Below are 16,826 nucleotides of genomic sequence, written 5' to 3' on the forward strand. Positions count from 1 at the left end.
AGGCAAGTCACTTCAATGCTCTGAACTCCAGGCTCTATAAGACCGGCTAATTGTCATCTAACTACAGGTTTATCAAAGGAATTAAATGACATAATGAATACAGTGAATATGATGTTAGTATTAGATCAGTAAATATATACAGTACTGAATATTACTCAAAATTAAAAAAAAAAAACAACAAGCAATATAGTTAAGTGGTCAGGCTCTAGTCAGACTCAGGTTTAAATCCCTACTCTGCCATTTACTAGTGGTGTGACCTTGAGAAAGTTACTTAACTTTCCTGTGCCTAAGTTTTAGTATTTGTAAGATACTAGAAATAGTGCCTGTCTGGTGCTTGGTAAGGAAGACATGAGATAATTCAGGTAAAGTGCCAGCACATTAATTCATTTAAACAAACATTTATTGAGTATATGTGCCAGGCACTATTCTAGGACCCGAGTATAGACAGACATAGTAGTAAATAAGATCAATCAAAACAAAACAAAACCTGCCCTCATGGAGCTTAACTATATTGAATGTCCTGCACATAGGAGTGGTAGGTATTATATCTGTTAGAAAGCATCACCCCAAGACAATTTCTGTGGTCCTAATCTAAATTGTTTCTATAAGTTTTATTGTAATAAGAGTAATATTCCACAAATACTTATAGAGGTAATAGGAGGACATAAAGACACAGTCCAAGGTAACTCAGACATTGGAAAGACGCCAGAGATTGGGAAGGGGAAACACCAATTTGAGGAAAGATCTACCGATAAAACTATGAATGCATTAGCACTCTCTTTTGCCCAGGAAAAGCTGAGGATGTGCCAACACCTGCCTGAAATCTTCCCAAGAGGGGTGATTATAGCCTGTTTGCTTAAACCACGTTAAAACATTTGACGAACGACTTGGAAGAAAATAAACATTAGTATCCTCCTTACAAGATAAGGTATGCAAACAACAAAGAGATTCCAAATACATTAGTTGAAATGCCTCTACTGTCAACGGAATCTCGGAGGTTTTGTTCACCAGATCTTTGAACAAAGACCTGATTAAGCATGGTGCAGCCTAGAATAGCGAGGCCTTGATCCTTTGTTGCTAAGACAACCCACTCCCCGCCAGCCCCTAGGAGACGGAACCTGAAGCCTCAGTGACCCGGGAGGGTGGACACCTTCCTTCTGTTTGTGTACCTGTGTGTATGTTACGGATGGGAACAGGCAGGGCATACAATCGTCAACGGGGGATGCTAAACACGTCGCCTCTGTTCTCGGTAGAGGGCGCTACAAAAGCAAGTTCCCCCAGAACCAGGAAGCCCCTCTTTCGCGCTTCACCGCCGCCACAAAGGCGCCCACGACTCCGTTTCCCAGTTTACTTAATTTTGACGGAAAAGCCCCGCCCTCCCGGGGTGAAAACAGCCCCACCTCCCAATAGCTTCTCGCGATCTTTGGACTGAGCGAGCTACAGGCAACTTCCGGCCGCGACCCCTACACCTCTTCGGCGATTGGCCCATTTCCACGGTCTGCGCTTAACTTCCTGTCTGGATCCCGTGTTGCACGTGTGGAACGGCCTAAGGACGCCGCCGGCAGCTGGACCTCGCCGGCGTTGGTGTGGCAGCGAGTTACTTTTCCGGGACGAGGGGAGTGCGGTCGTGGCCCTTTTTGGGGTGAGCGCCGCACGGCTGCATAATGGTGAGCAGGTCTTCTTGTCTCGGGGATGGGGCGCTCTGGTTTTGCTGTCGGCCAGGTTCGTTCCTCAGGTGCCAGTGGCTGCTGAGGGCGGGGACAAGGAGGGCTGGCCTAGAGGGGCCGGGAGGAGGCTTGCGGCCCATTGCCCCGGTGTGATTACTCTCACCACCCTGGGCATACTTTGCAGTTTAGAGTGCGTCTCCCACAGCCAAACCTCTCTAGGGGGTGGACAGAGGAGAATGGCTTCCTCTTTACCTCGAGGGGCCTAGAAACCGGTGAACGCAGGACACAAACGCTCCACCCTGTGCTTCATGCCTCAGGAGGTGGGAGAGTTGGCTGGTTTCTCCAGACATTGGAGTGGCAGTTGTCTGCGCGTCTCTGCTCTGGGCAAAGGGAACTTGTGGGAGGGTCTAAGGTTGGGCCCAAAGCAAAATGGTTTACTTAACTGGGGTGATGCTTTCACAGTTTAGCAAGTCAAGTTGGGTAGGGTAGTGAGAGTGTTGAAAGAAATGATGAATCTTACTTAACTGTAGCAGTGTTGTCCCGGTTTCATTTAATAGTTGGTGCAACAGGTGTGTAACTTGATTGAAATGGTCTTCCCTAGATTTACCTGTGGCAGGTTGTCATTCTGATTCAACCTGTCAAGGGCCTTCTCTGAGCCAGCAGTCTAAAGTAACTTTCAGTCATTTGCACATCACTGTTTTCTTTACTTAAAATCATTTCTTTGGTGATTTGCTTGATAAGCATAGGGACTCTGACCTCACTGTCGTATCCCCAGCACCCATAACAAGGTTTGGCACAGAGTAAGTGCCAACAAGTGTACATTGAAGGGAAGTAAGTACAGATTTTGTTAAACATTGTTGATGTAGCCTACTATAGAAATGTAAGTTTTAGAAATCTGTTGATCCTTCACATAACTTACTGAAGGTTCCTATATGGACTATGGGTGTGTGTGTGTGTGTGTGTGTGTGTTTATAATGGCTTGTTCTGATTCTGTTTCTTTGAAGCCTCACAGGAAGAAAAAGCCTTTTATAGAGAAGAAGAAAGCTGTATCTTTTCACCTGGTCCACCGGAGTCAACGAGATCCTTTAGCAGCAGATGAGACTGCACCCCAGAGGGTTCTGTTACCCACACAGAAAGTAGGTCCTGTTCGTTACCCAGTAAGTTTGCAGGTGGACTGTCAGTAGTTTCTAAATAAATCGTTAGCTGCTGTTCTCTGACAGCTGTGATCTTTTGGGAAACAAAATCTGTGAGTTAAATTTTCAATAAATGTGATGATTTTTTCTTGCATATTGGATTGAGAGGGTAAAGCATCTTTGAGGTATTTAAATGAGCAAATCTTGTACAGTAATAGTAAATATTTACTAAACCAGTTACAGTGCTGCATGATACTATTTAGGGCATATCTCTGCTTTCTTTCCTTAAGATCCTGTCATTTTCAAAACCACAAACTACCATTTTGTCTCCTCATCACTCATCTCATGAAATGGAAAACATGAGAGCTCATGAATTAGCTTTAGAAAATGCCAGAAAGCTTTTAAAAGGTTGATTTGATAATTACCAGACTGTAAGTGTGGGAAAATTTGAAAGGAAGTCTTGGAGAACATTGGCCATATTTAGCTTTTTATTAAAGCTTATTTGTTGTATGTTGAGAAATTTTTTTGCATATAAACACAAGAAATTGTACTTGATTTTCAAGGCCCTTTAATCAGTTAACCCTCCCAAGTACATGATAAAACAATGTGTGTGTGCTTCTTGGCTTGAATTTTTTTTTTATTGAAGTTAGTTAGACATACAATGTTATGTTAGTTTCAGGTGTACAGCATAGTGACTTGGCAAGTTTATATGTTACACTGTGCTCACCACAGGTGTCGTCACTGTCTGTCATACACAATACTATTATAGTACCATTGGCTGTATTCCCTCTGCTGTACCTTTTCTTTCCATTACTTATTCATTACATAACTGGAAGCCTATATCTCCTACTCCCCTCCACTCGTTTTGTCCATCATTTGCCTCCCTCCCTTCTCACAGCCATAGTTTTGTTTTTTGTATTTATGGATCTGTTTCTGTCTGGTTTTTTTGGTTTTTTTTTTAAGATTTTATTTATTTGAGAGAGAGCACAAGTAGGGGGAACGACAGAGGGAGAGGGAGAAGCAGACTCCCTGCTTGAATAGGGTGGCCAACGCGGGGCTCAATCCCAGAACCCTGGGATCATGACCTGAGCCATAGGTAGATGCTTAACCGACTGAGCCACCCAGGCGCCTCTATGGATCTGTTTCTGCTTGTTTTTTTCTTTTTTAGATTCCACATACAAGTGAAATCATATGGTATTTGTCTTTCTCTGACTTATTTCACTGAGCATAATACCCTCTAGGCCCACCATGTCACAAATGGCAAGATCTTTTTTATGGCTGAATAATATTCGTGTGTGTGTGTGTGTATACACACTACATCATCTTTATCCATTCATTTATCAGTGGACACCTGGGTTGCTTTCATATCTTGGCTGTTGTAAGTAATGCTGCAGTAAACATAGGAGTCTGTGTATTTTTTCAATCAATGTTTTCATTTTCTTTGGGTAAATAGTAGTGGAATTACTCAGTTTTATGCTATTCCTATTTTTAATTTTTTGAAGAACCTCCATTCTGTTTTCCACAGTGACTTGACCAATTTATATTCCCAGCAACAGTGCACAAGTGTTCCTTTTTTTCCACATCCTCACCAACATATTTTTTTTGTCCTTATCTTGTCTTGAATTGTTACACAGAAATGTCTAGTAGAAGCAGGAATTGTTTTCATTCCATTTAAATTTTATATAGCACTCGGGTTCAGAAACTGTTTTTGGGTTTTTCTGGGTTTTTGTTTTGTTTTTGTTTTTTTTTAGTTTGTCAAGAGTTCTTTGTCTCATGTCTGTCCGCCACAATGTTCATATGCCATCTGTGTCCTATTCTAAAAGCTGTCTACACTGGAGGGTTCCTATGGCTTACGCTTGGAGCAGGTACTAATTCCATTTTGTTTATTATCCTAGATAAATGATGAAGAAAGGCGAGCAGAACAGAGAAAGTATGGTGTGTTCTTTGATGATGACTATGACTATCTGCAGCACCTCAAGGAACCATCTGGGCCCTCCGAGCTTATTCCCACAAGTACTTTCAGTGCACCCAACAAAAGAGATGAAAAAGAGGAAACTTTAGTAATTTCGGTAAGACTTCTTATCAATGTATTTGGGAGTGAGTGAAGAAACCACTTATAAATCGAGATAACTGAGGCAAGAAATGGTATCAATCTTAACACAAAAATAAGCCATGCCCTACTTAAAATTATATATGTGTGTGCACATGTGTACCATCAGGAGAGAGTAGGCTGCCTGTTCTCTGGTGGCAGCTGTCGAAAGTAGGCGCCTTTGGGGCATCTGGGTGGTGCAGTCAGTTAAGCGTCCGACTCTTGGTTTTGGCTCAGGTCGTGATCTAAGGGTTGTGAGATCAAGCCTCAAGTCAGGCTCTGCGCTGAGTGCAGAACCTGCTTAGGACTCTCTCCCTCTCCCCCTTTTCCCTGCTCACACGCACATGTGTCCTCTCTCTGTTTCTCAAATCTTTGTGGGGAGAAAAGCAACAGGGTTGACAGGGTTAGAATTTTGATTAAAAGTTGTGGTCATGTTAGATAGGACCTTTCAATAGAAGAAAAGCAGCTGACATTGTGTATGTTAACAACTATTTAGTGTCATAAAGTGTCTTCTAAGATAGAGCTTAATTTTTGCAGAATGTTCACATCTTTAACAGTTGTAATAAGCTGCAGGCTAACAATAAGACAATAGAAGCAGTAGATTGTAATGAAGTTACTGTGACTCTTCTCAACCAAAATGCAGTCCACTTTAATTTTTTTCTTTTAAGTGTAAACTAGAGCAGCTGTTTATATGAAATTAGAACTACTAATTTAATTTCTGTTTTTCTCCCGTTAATGTTAAAGATACCCGTGTCTTATGCCTTTATCTTTTTATTTAGTATTAATATACAGTAAATTGTCATGTGAAACTTTATATTACCTGGCACTTAAAAAGACAAAAAGAAGATACTCATTTATTGGGTTTATTAACAAAAAAGAAGAGTTAGAAAGGGCACCAAATTCTCCCACTTCTCATTTTCCACTCCTCTCATGGTCTAGGCATTCTTTTCCTCGGGGAAGTGTAATCGTAGCTCCTCCAGTCTATAGTTTGTGCTTACGGGGAGTCGAAGGGTTAGATTTCAGGGTGTTATCCCAAAGGAAGGTAATGAATGCAACTGATCCCTCGCTTCCTAGGTTGTAGCTCTCTTGTAAGGCTGCATACTGCACCCCTGCATCTCTGTCATAACAGCCAGCTTCTGTTATTCTTCTTTCCCGAGGTGACATTATCAGGAGTAGGGTATGGATCTTAGTGGCTCACCTCCTTCCAAGACTCGGAGGGAGGGGAGAGTGTCCAGTAGTTGTTCAACTTTATCTTAGGGAGAAAAATCCTTAATAAAGTTCCAAGATTCTTCTGACTGAATCGTATTGGCTTTTAAAAGATTAGTTTTTGAAAGATTAGCTTTTAATCCTTAATTCATTTTGGGTAAAGGTAATCATTATTTAATTGGCTTTTTAATAGAATAAGGCTCTTAAATGGACACTTCAGTGATGTTTATAAGGGTGAGTGAATTATGTTTAAAAACAAAAATGCTATCTGTTTTCTGTAGCATGATGAAAAAATATGGATGAGTCCCATATGCTTTTTTTGACTTTAAAGTAATTTGTAACAAAGCACCAAAATTGAGTAAATCAGAAATATTGAATAAACCGTAGAAACAAAATAAAGCAGTATAGAAGTAGTTCTGCTAAGTAGCCCAATTGTCACATGAAAGAAAGCAGGTACGGCCATGGTAGAAAGCAGCTGGGCAAACTCAACAGAGTTCAGAACTATTGCAAATAAAAAACATACATGTTTCTTTTTTAAAAAAGTAGTATCTAAACTAATTGTGTATATGATTCTTTGACTGTTTTTCAAGATTCGAAAAAGATCTCCAAAGGTAAATTCACTAAACATAAGCCAGTCCTTTTTTTTTTTTTTATAACCCCACATTGCAAGGATAGATAATCACAGAGTATCTTTAAAATAGCAAAATGGGGCGCCTGGGTGGCTCATTCGGTTAAATGTCTGACTCTTGATTTCGACTCAGATCATGATCTCAGGGTTGTGAGATAAAGCCCCACATCAGGCTCCAAGCTGAGTGTGGAGCCTGCTTGGGATTCTCTTTCTCCCTGTGCCTCTCCTCTCTCTGCTTGTGCATGTGTGCTCGCTCTCGCTCTCTCTTTCAAAAAAAAAAAAGCCCAGCCAAACAAATCACATATTTTGTAATTTTTAAAAAGTAATGATGTAATATACCAAAAATCATTAAATTGTGCACTTTCAGTGGCTGAATTGTATGGTTATGTTAATTCTATCTCAGTAAAGCTTTTCTTAAAAAAAAAAAATGAGACTATAGTGGAATACCAGATCTTTTCCTAGGCTTATGCCACCAAGGAACACATTTTGGAAGCTAAGTTCGCTGGGTGCGCACTCCTCTACGTAGCTTTTTAGTCATGCTCCTCAGAGGCTTCCAATTCCGCATGCTCTGTGAGCCCGTAAGAATATACATCTCATCTTTGTGCCTGCTGCTAGACTGAGGATGAGGTGAGTGGTGAGGTACAAGAGACAGATAGCATGGGGTGACCCTCACATTGGTAACTGGTTGAAAAGATCACACTAAAGCACAAGGACCAGTCAAATAATATGTGCTGGCACATATTGAGGTATGTTGTGTATGGTGTGAAGAATGAAGGGATTTACCTGAAGGAACGGTCTAGAAGAGTGATCAAGAAGGGCTTTATGGAGGAGGGAGGAACTGATCTGGGCATTCAAGGGTGGGTTGTGTTGAAGACAAGAAGGAAACATTCCAGTCTGAAGGGACATAGAGGTAGTATGTGGATCATAGTGTCTGGCATATGTGTGCTCCATAAATTACTTCGAATTATTCCATGATGCGAGGAGCTGGATGTGATTTACATGGAGGTCATACTATTAAGTAACAGGAATAAATTTGAATATGTAGAGTAATAAGTAGGCCTTGATTTTACAGACCTTGAAAATCAGGAGTGAAAAATCAAAACCTGTTATAAGTTCAAGAAGGTCACATTATAAAATAATAAAGAAGTTTTAATCTGGAAGTGTTATGAAGGTTGGATTAGGTGTGGACTATCTCAACAGTGGTGGTAGTAATCTGTGTGTTGGTTAGCCATGAGTAAGATGGTGCCCAAAAGACTGATACGAAATCACAGTATACAAGAGAGTTCAGAGGGCTATAGAGATGGAGAGAAATGATTTATGACCACCCCAGGATTAAGATGGCCAATTCAGAGAAATGCTCTGCCTTTACCAAAGATTGGCATGTTATCTCATTTTAAGAGGGAAAAGATAAATTTTGAAACTTGAGAGTGGCATTACAAAACCTGGATTTGAATCCCAGAACCTCACTTAATGACCAGTTTGAGGCAGGCATGGCATTTGTCCTTTCTTAGCTTTTGTTGGCCATCACATGCTGATATCTCACAAGGATTAAATGGAATAATATGCTGGAGGAGGCTTTGTGAAGTATTCCAAGGAAGCTGCTTGTGAGAGGATGGTGGGCTATACAGGTTTCAAATATTTTACTAGAGTACGAGTGAGCGAGAAGGCAGGACTTAGTTGGATGCGTTTTCCTAGGACTGCTGTAACAGATTACCACACCTTACCACTGGGTGGCTTAAAACAACAGAAATTTATTCTCTAACAGCTCTGGAGGCCAGAAGTCTGAAAGTAAGCTTTCGGCAGTGTTGCTTCCATTGTGGGGGTGGCTTAGGGCAAGAACATTGTCCCTCACCTATCTCCTCACTTTCAGTGGTTGCCAGCAATCCTTTGTGTTCCTTGGCTTATAGATCCATCACTCTAGTCTGCTCTCGTCTTCACATGGCATTCTTTGTGAAGAATGTGTGTCTTTGTGTCATCACATGCCCTGGTTACAGGGACACACCAGTCTTTATGAATTAGGACCCACTGTAATCCACTGTTACCTCAGTTTAACTAATTAAATCTGCAAGGATCCTGTTCCCAAATAAGGTCACATTCTGAACTGCTGGGTGGACATGAATTTTGGCCGGGGCGGGGGGGGGACACTTCGGTATAGTAGTTTAGAAGTATTTCTCAAACTAACCATTGTGTAATTTCTCTTTCAAGACCACAGGAATTAAGTTGCCTTCATCAGTATTTGCATCAGAGTTTGAGGAAGATGTTGGATTGTTGAATAAAGCAGCTCCTGTTTCAGGTGTGCTTAATTTCTTGAACTTTTTGAGTGACTTGATCTGTGTTTTACAAAAGGAAAGCATAGTAACGATAAGAGTTTTTCTCTCTCTATTAAAGTGTTAAAACAATTGACATGTCTGAATTCAGATTAGAGGTCATTAGGAAGGGATGAGTGATAGGGGTTCTTTTTTTATTGCCATCAAATTCTTAGTCTTTGGAGTTCCTATTTGGAGAGGAAAATGGGAAAATTGGTCTTGAAGATCGAGTAGGGAATTTTAACCTTGACCTAAATTGATGATACTCACTTAGCCTTAACATACATAGAGACTTAGTCTGCTTTCATTCTCCCAAGACTATAAGTATTTTTTAGAAGTCCATTTTACCATCTGTTCCAGATACACTGAAAAATTGTTTGTTTTTTTTCCAGTATTAACATTGTATTTTAGAACAAACAAGTAATATTTGGTATTTTCTCTTAAATTGCCTTAATTATTAACCAATATTTGCCATGTAACATTCGTTCATTTATTTGTTCTATAGATTTTTGAATTGCCACTACGTGATGGGGTGTTGGGTTAAATCAGAATAAAACATAATCCCTGACCTCAAGGAATTTATCATCAGTTGGGAAGGATAGACAATAAATAGGAAATTACAGTTACAGTACAAATGAATCAATAATGGTTTAGTTAATAGTGGGCAAGGTGTTCTGGAGAAAATGGTGTCTAAGTTGATTTCTTAGGTAGAAGGTAGGTAGGTGGATAAAGGAGGGTGGGGTGGGGAGGAGAGGATATTCCAGAAAACGATGTGCAAAATTGAGAGTACATGAATAGGAAACCACATTTTAGCATGCCTCGAATCAGTGGTAAGAGTTAATGTGAAATGAGGCTGGAGAGTCAAGCAATGGCCATCTAGGAAGGATGTTGGAAGCCATGTCAGTTTACGAGGTTGAACTTGAAGTTTCTGTGGACTCCTATTTTTATACCCAAAAGACCATAGCTGAAGAAACAGGCTTAGGATTTATTAAAATCTGCTAGGCTGGAAAGATAGTTCACCAGGCTGCACATACTTAATTTGAGGTACTTCTAACAGGTGAATTTAAAGCCCAGATTCTTCCTACAGGTTAAAACCTTGAATTTTACAAAATAGATGGAGTTTAATATTGCAGATCTATAATGCAAGAATTTTTACAATTGGGTACTGAAACCAGAGGTATTTTTTCCCGTATTTTATTTTCTTGCAGTCGTGTCTGTCTGTTCCTCACTAGGCCAAACTTGAAGATTTTAATCATTTTTCAATTCTCAGTACATAAGTAGCATGTGACATATAATAGGTACTCAGATTTTGTTAAGTAAAGGAATCCTGTTTTTTGGGGAATTACTGTTCAATTTTTGTTTTCCTTCTAGGACCTCGGCTGGATTTTGATCCTGACATTGTCGCCGCTCTTGATGATGATTTTGACTTTGATAATCCAGATAATCTGCTTGAAGATGATTTTATTCTTCAGGCCAATAAGCCAACAGAAGAGGAGGGAACAGATATACAGTATGTGTGGTTTCTTTCAAATCAGGGATGACCTGACTATTGCTTCTTCAGTAGGATGGTACCTATAGAATGTTATAACTGGAACAGATCTCTGAGAGCATTTAGTATTAGACTTTTGTATTTTAGAGCAGAAAATGTGAAACTCGAGGTCTTTACAAACCAACAATAGGTGGGGCTAAAGTCCAAGTTGCCTCATTGCTGGTTCATTACTTTTCCAGCCATACCAGACAGGTCAAGCAGCACAGCTGTTCCTGCCTAAACAGGAATCCTCCCTGAAATACCCTCAAATTTTACTTGTGTAAAGTCATTTGGTTCTGTTGTTTCTCAAGTTGTTTTGACAGTTAATTTATGACTCTGACTTAGGAAATTTGAGGCTGAAGATGACAGTGAGTGGGAAGACATGGATGATGAGAAGGAAAGAGGTAGTGATGACGATAACTATGGCTCTGCGGGCTCATCAGATGAGGCCATGTCTGTCCCTGGAAAACCTCCTGGGACTGTAGAAAATCACTTCTTCTGGGAAGAGGAAACGAAAAGTCGCTTTACCGAATATTCTATAACATCCTCAGTCATGAGGAGAAATGAACAGCTGACTCTTCATGATGAGAGATTTGAGAAGGTAAGGTCCCCAAATAAGGGGTCTTTTAATACTAGTTCCTGGTAAATATCATATGACCTTAGAACTCAAACCAGAACTTTCAGCATTAGAAATAGCCTATGTTTTATTAAAACAGATCATAAAACCATCCTAGTTTTAATTCTGGAAAGAATGCATATAGGTCAGAGATAGCCGATGGAATCTCTGGACTTTCCTCAGAGACATTTGACATTTTGATTCTGAACCTCTGATTCCAATCCCCAAGATTATGCTGTTTTCCTCAAGCATTGGTCTGAGCATAAACAAAATTCCATTGCTTTCAGTTTTTTGTATGTGTTTGCTCACTGACATCCCAAGGTCTAACATGATATATGATAGGAATTCAAGCTATTCAGTAAATGATGAGTAAATGAATGAATGAACAGTTTCCTTCAAGGCGAATCTAAAAGGTTCTAACTTTGCTATCTTTTCAGTAAGTACTAGTAGGCAAATTATTACAAATAATTTCACTCTTCAGGAGTCACATCACCCCGTATTTACCCTTAATAGCATTCTAGTAATACAGTAAACATCATCTAAACAAGAATGAAATTTGTATTTATTTTTATTTTTTTAAGTAGTCTCCATGCCCAATGTGGGGCTTGAACTCAGTCACCTTGAGATCAAGAGTTCCATGTCCTAACTAATGAGCCAGGCAGGCACCCCTGAAATACATACATTTAAAGGAGACTGTTTAGTTATATGGTCTTTTACTTTGCATAATCAGTGAATTTGAAAACATCTGTAAAATATTCTGAGGTAAAGATTTCTACCTAGCTTTGCTCTCCAAGCTGAACAGAATGATTGCCTTTCATTTTCCTATTAAATGGCAGGGTATCTGGGGGGCACCTGGGTGGCTCAGTCACTTAAGTGTCCAACTCTTGAATTCAGCTCAGGTCACGATCCCAGGGTTGTGGTCTCAAGCCCTGCATCGGGCCCCATACTCACTGGGGAGTTTGCTTGAGATTTTCTCTCTCCCTCTCTTCCTCATCCCGCTTGGATTCTTTCTCTCAAATAAATCTTTATGAAAAAATGGTAGCCTGTTTTCAGTCTAAGTGTAAGTCTTAAAGTACTGGGTAGAATGTCTTCCACAATCTGTTGTCATGGTGCTAATCCTGCTAATATAATGGTAGTTATGATCTCAATCGTAGTGCTTAAATATTGTGTAGGAATAAAATTAATGTAAAAATTGGGGTGCCTGGCTGGCTCAGTTGATGGAGCATGTGACTTGATTTTGTGGTTGGGAATTTGAGCCCCACTTGGGTGTAGAGATCACCTAAAAAAATAAAATCTTAAAAAAAGATTATGTAAAAATAACATTTTAAATGTTATTGTCTTAATACATTATTTTTCATAGCATCTTTTCTCTCTGTATTCAAGTTTTATGAGCAATATGATGATGATGAAATTGGAGCTCTGGATAATGCTGAATTGGAAGGTTCCATTCAAGTAGACAGCAATCGCTTAGAGGAAGTCTTGAATGACTACTACAAAGAGAAGGCAGAGAAGTACGATGACTTTTCCTTGTTTACTTGCTTTTTTGCATTTTTAAATAAAGTCTGTATTTGGACATCTGAATCTAGAAAATTATCCAGTCAGAATCTATATTAAGAAAATGGTATGTTTTGGGACGCCTGGGTGGCTCAGTCTGTTAGGAGGCTGCCTTCAGCTCAGATCATGATCCCAGGATCCTGGGATCGAGTTTCGTATCGGGCTCCTTGCTCATTGGGGAGCCTGCTTCTCCCTCTGCCTGCCACTCCCCCTACTTGTGCTCTTTCACTCTCTGACAAATAAATAAAAAATCTTAAAAAAAAAAAAAAAAAGGAAGAAAGAAAATGGTATGTTTTCCATAAACTTTGACTCACATTTTGATATTAACGTTCTTTTTTTTTTTTTTTTAAAGATTTTATTTATTTATTTGACAGAGATAGAGACAGCCAGCGAGAGAGGGAACACAAGCAGGGGGAGTGGGAGAGGAAGAAGCAGGCCCCCAGCAGAGAAGCCTGATGTGGGGCTCAATCCCATAACGCCAGGATCATGCCCTGAGCCAAAGGCAGACGCTTAACCGCTGTGCCACCCAGGCGCCCCTGATATTAAGGTTCTGAAGCTGACTGTAACATTGAGTGGGAACCTACTGAGAACCACTTTCTCTATGGCTCGGATCTAGAGCTAGGGTTAGAGCTGGGGGTGTGAGGTCACATTCAACTTGGAGAATGAAGTGGTGCTTTGGCATAAAAGTTAGTCTGATCTCTAATTATATACACTTTTCATCTTCTTAAAATGCCGGGTATTCTGAAAAGTTGGTATTTATGGGTCATAGAAAGATAAGAGTTTGTCTCTCCAGCCATATTAGCATAACTTTATGGCCATATATTTGACCAATCAGCTCAGCATCCATATCGAGGTGATTTTTCTGCAAGAAACTAATGAGGTGTTTACATTTGCTGGAAGGGTCTAATATTTCATGATCACCATCATTTGTAGATCCTACGGTAGGACAAGGGCTGTGCATTTTGAGTGGATGTGTGACTACTTTGGAGAGACAGATTGGGTAATACTTTTTGAGGCTTTAAAAAAAAAAAAGACATGCTTTAGGAAACTTACTATCTTGTTCAATGTGTTATAACCCTGCAAAGATCCCTTTTCTGTCAGCAGAATGAATGTCCAAAACCTGCTGGAGGGGAGAGTTGGGGCTGGGGAGAGCTAGGATTTTTTTTTAATGGTATTGTTTCCATAGCTCTTTAAATGCAGTTTTAGTAACAGTATAATAATGGGTGGTGTTTTTCCCCCCTCTTCTGTGTTCATTTTTGAAAACTCATCCACAAGTTGTGTAAAACTGAATACTCTTGAACCCTTCGAGGATCAGGACTTGCTAATGAATGAACTTGATGAGTCTGAGGAGGAAGACGTTATTACTGTTGTTCTTGAAGAAGCCAAAGAGAAGTGGGATTGTGAATCTATTTGTAGTAAGTATTGTAGTGTCCATTTTACTACTAAAGGTATGATAGTAATTTTAAAGTATTAATAATACATCAATTTATTGAAAAAGTACATGTTTTGTGAAAATGATTTGGAAAAAGTAATATTCCCATTACTAAGTTGCAAACAATTTAAAAACATTTAGAAGAGAGACTCCATTGTTATTTGGAACTATGAAAAAAAGTTGGGGATACAGTAGGAACTCAATAATGTTTTGCTGAATTGAAAGTGTACTTATTGGTACATGTTTATTTGTGTTTTTAAAGGTACATACTCAAATTTATATAACCATCCACAACTTATCAAGTATCAACCAAAGGTAAGCCCTAGGGTCCTGAGCTATTTGAAGTACGCAATGCAGAAATTGTACAAATTATTTTCTCACAGAGGCTGTATCCCTTTGTGGCTGGGAGCACTATTAGGAAAAGCAACAACAGTGTGTCATTAGTGAACCGTTTTTTAATAGGAATGGGAAATGACCTTAGTATGATTTTTATCTTTATTTCAGCCCAAACAAATCCGAATATCTTCTAAAACAGGAATACCTCTCAATGTCTTACCTAAGAAAGGACTCACAGCAAAACAAGTTGAACGAATGCTGATGATTAATGGCAGTGATCTGCCAAAGGTGTCAACCCAACCTCGATCTAAAAATGAAAGCAAAGAAGATAAAAAAGCAAGAAAGCAAGCTATAAAAGAGGAGCGCAAGGTAATGGGAGATGGTCATGGAAATTTTGTTCTATAAAATTAGTCTTCATCAGTTTAAAGATTTGAGTAACATGAATGTATTCTTATACAGGAACGGAGAGTGGAGAAGAAAGCTAACAAATTAGCCTTCAAACTGGAGAAAAGAAGGCAGGAAAAGGAGCTCTTAAACTTGAAGAAGAATATTGAGGGACTAAAGCTATGATGGTAGAACATTTAGGATAAGGTGCCTTCCCCACTGAGGCATCTCGTTATGTTCAGTATTGAACAAGGATCTTCAAAGAGACAAACCTATTTAATCTGCCATTTTTACTGGCAGGTATTTATACCACCAAGTTTTCTCTGCCATCTGTCTTGTAAATATTGTAACATTTTAAAACTTAATATTATAAGCTTAGAATTTGCTCCGAAATAAATGATTTCACAAATGTGAAATGTTTGGATGAGTTGGAGGAAAACATCTTCATAACATAAATGGAATTGGTGTATTCTTCATTTATTTGTATGGTTGTCCCAGCTGTCTTGTGCAGATGTTCTCAAATATTTCTTTGAAACCTTTCCACTCCTTTTCAGGAGTTAAGTGGTTTAATTTGCTGTATGTAGAAAAGCGACCCCGTTAAACTCCATTTTGAAACGCTGAGTGGTTATGAGTTTTTGTGAGAAGATTCCACTGGTAGGAACTAAGTTTCCCCCTGCTGTATGCAAAGGGCTGTTTCAAAAAGGATGGTAAATATGAATATTAGGATTGTAGGGACTCAATTACTGGATGACTTACTTTTGGAATTTAGGAAGAGTGAAGACAGGAAGCAGAAGCAGAAATCAAGACAACGTCCTTGGCTTCAGTGAGTACCTGGCTCGAAATCAGAAATATTTACTTCAGTTTAAACTAGAAAGTTTGTCTTTTCAACATTATTTAATGCTTGGAACCATTCATATTTGATTAAAAGATGTAGTTGAAAATTTTCCTTGTTTTTTGGTGAGGTTGGTTTGGTGGTTTTTTTTTTTTTCCTGTAAACTTTTTCAAGGCTCAAGCAATGACACCATCACAATTGTTAATTATTTGGTAAACTGTGACTCCCTTGCAACATACGAGTTGTTAGTGACCTTTGTTTATGTGTCCATGACTAACGTGTTGCTATCTGGACTGTTCTGGGGAAAACACACACACACACACAAACTGTGGACACTGTGGTCTGAGTTGGGAACAGAATGGCTGAGGCAGAACCATTTTCAGCTGGTGAGCTGCATTTGATAACTAAATTATTAGAAAGTGTCTTCTATAATTCATTTGAATATGGCTTTTCCAAAGTTGGTGTTGTCTTGTTCTGTTTGTTTTAAATTGTAAATCTAAGTATTCTAGGATTTTTTTAAGAGCTATAAAAAACAGTAGCATTAGGTATTTGGCCAACATTGATACAAAAAACTCAGCTGAAGAGCTTGTCATTATAGAAGTAGAATCTAACTGGGGATTATATATTTAAATGCTGATCTGCAGAAGCAAAGGGTCAGATGAGGGTTTATGTTAGTATTGTGAATGTATTAAATCCTAAGAAGATTGATCATTTATTTCGGTAGCTATCTCAATTGAAGGTTCTTAAAACCAGCAAGAATCTTAAAGACTTGGAATATTATTTTGACTTGATGCTATTCAAATTCCTTCTTAGGAGCTCCTCATATCACTTCACCTATCCAAAGTGTTTAAATCAGCACATTACATATTTTGCAGTCAAGGAAATGTGACTGTAAGCCAAGAGTCTTACTGAAGCATTATTGTGATTTAGGCTGATTATCCTCCAGATTTAAAGATCTTAATTTTATTCTAGAGAACTAACCTTACATATTCTGAATTATTTTGTAGAATTTTGGAATATTTACGATCTGAGTTGTCTCTAACAATGGTTAGGAACAGGACGGTCATGGCAAATGTTGAAAGTCCAGAGTGATAAGGGGGTTTTTGCCTTCAAGG

General features: G+C 39.1%; 2 protein-coding genes across 2 annotated transcripts in view; both read left to right on the forward strand.

The window, feature by feature from the left end:
* Positions 1 to 1,439: 1,439 nt before the first annotated feature.
* Positions 1,440 to 15,823, forward strand: LTV1 (LTV1 ribosome biogenesis factor). Its single transcript, XM_045810115.2, has 11 exons — positions 1,440 to 1,667; positions 2,672 to 2,803; positions 4,696 to 4,869; positions 8,929 to 9,016; positions 10,401 to 10,539; positions 10,903 to 11,158; positions 12,557 to 12,684; positions 14,003 to 14,142; positions 14,422 to 14,474; positions 14,664 to 14,864; positions 14,955 to 15,823. The coding sequence occupies exons 1-11, from the start codon at positions 1,665 to 1,667 to the stop codon at positions 15,063 to 15,065; spliced, it is 1,425 nt and encodes a 474-aa protein (XP_045666071.2). The 5' UTR covers positions 1,440 to 1,664; the 3' UTR covers positions 15,066 to 15,823.
* The window catches only part of ZC2HC1B (zinc finger C2HC-type containing 1B), a 54,855-nt gene continuing 53,595 nt past the window's right edge, over positions 15,567 to 16,826 (forward strand). Inside the window, exon 1 of the mRNA XM_087865547.1 lies at positions 15,567 to 15,702. Coding sequence (XP_087721673.1) covers positions 15,627 to 15,702 — 76 coding nt within the window. The 5' untranslated portion in view covers positions 15,567 to 15,626. The remainder of the gene's footprint in view (positions 15,703 to 16,826) is intronic.

Source organism: Ursus americanus, chromosome 11, assembly GCF_024610735.1.
Source record: "Ursus americanus isolate L20-20 chromosome 11, mUrsAme1.1.p, whole genome shotgun sequence".
NCBI classification, from domain to species: domain Eukaryota; kingdom Metazoa; phylum Chordata; class Mammalia; order Carnivora; family Ursidae; genus Ursus; species Ursus americanus.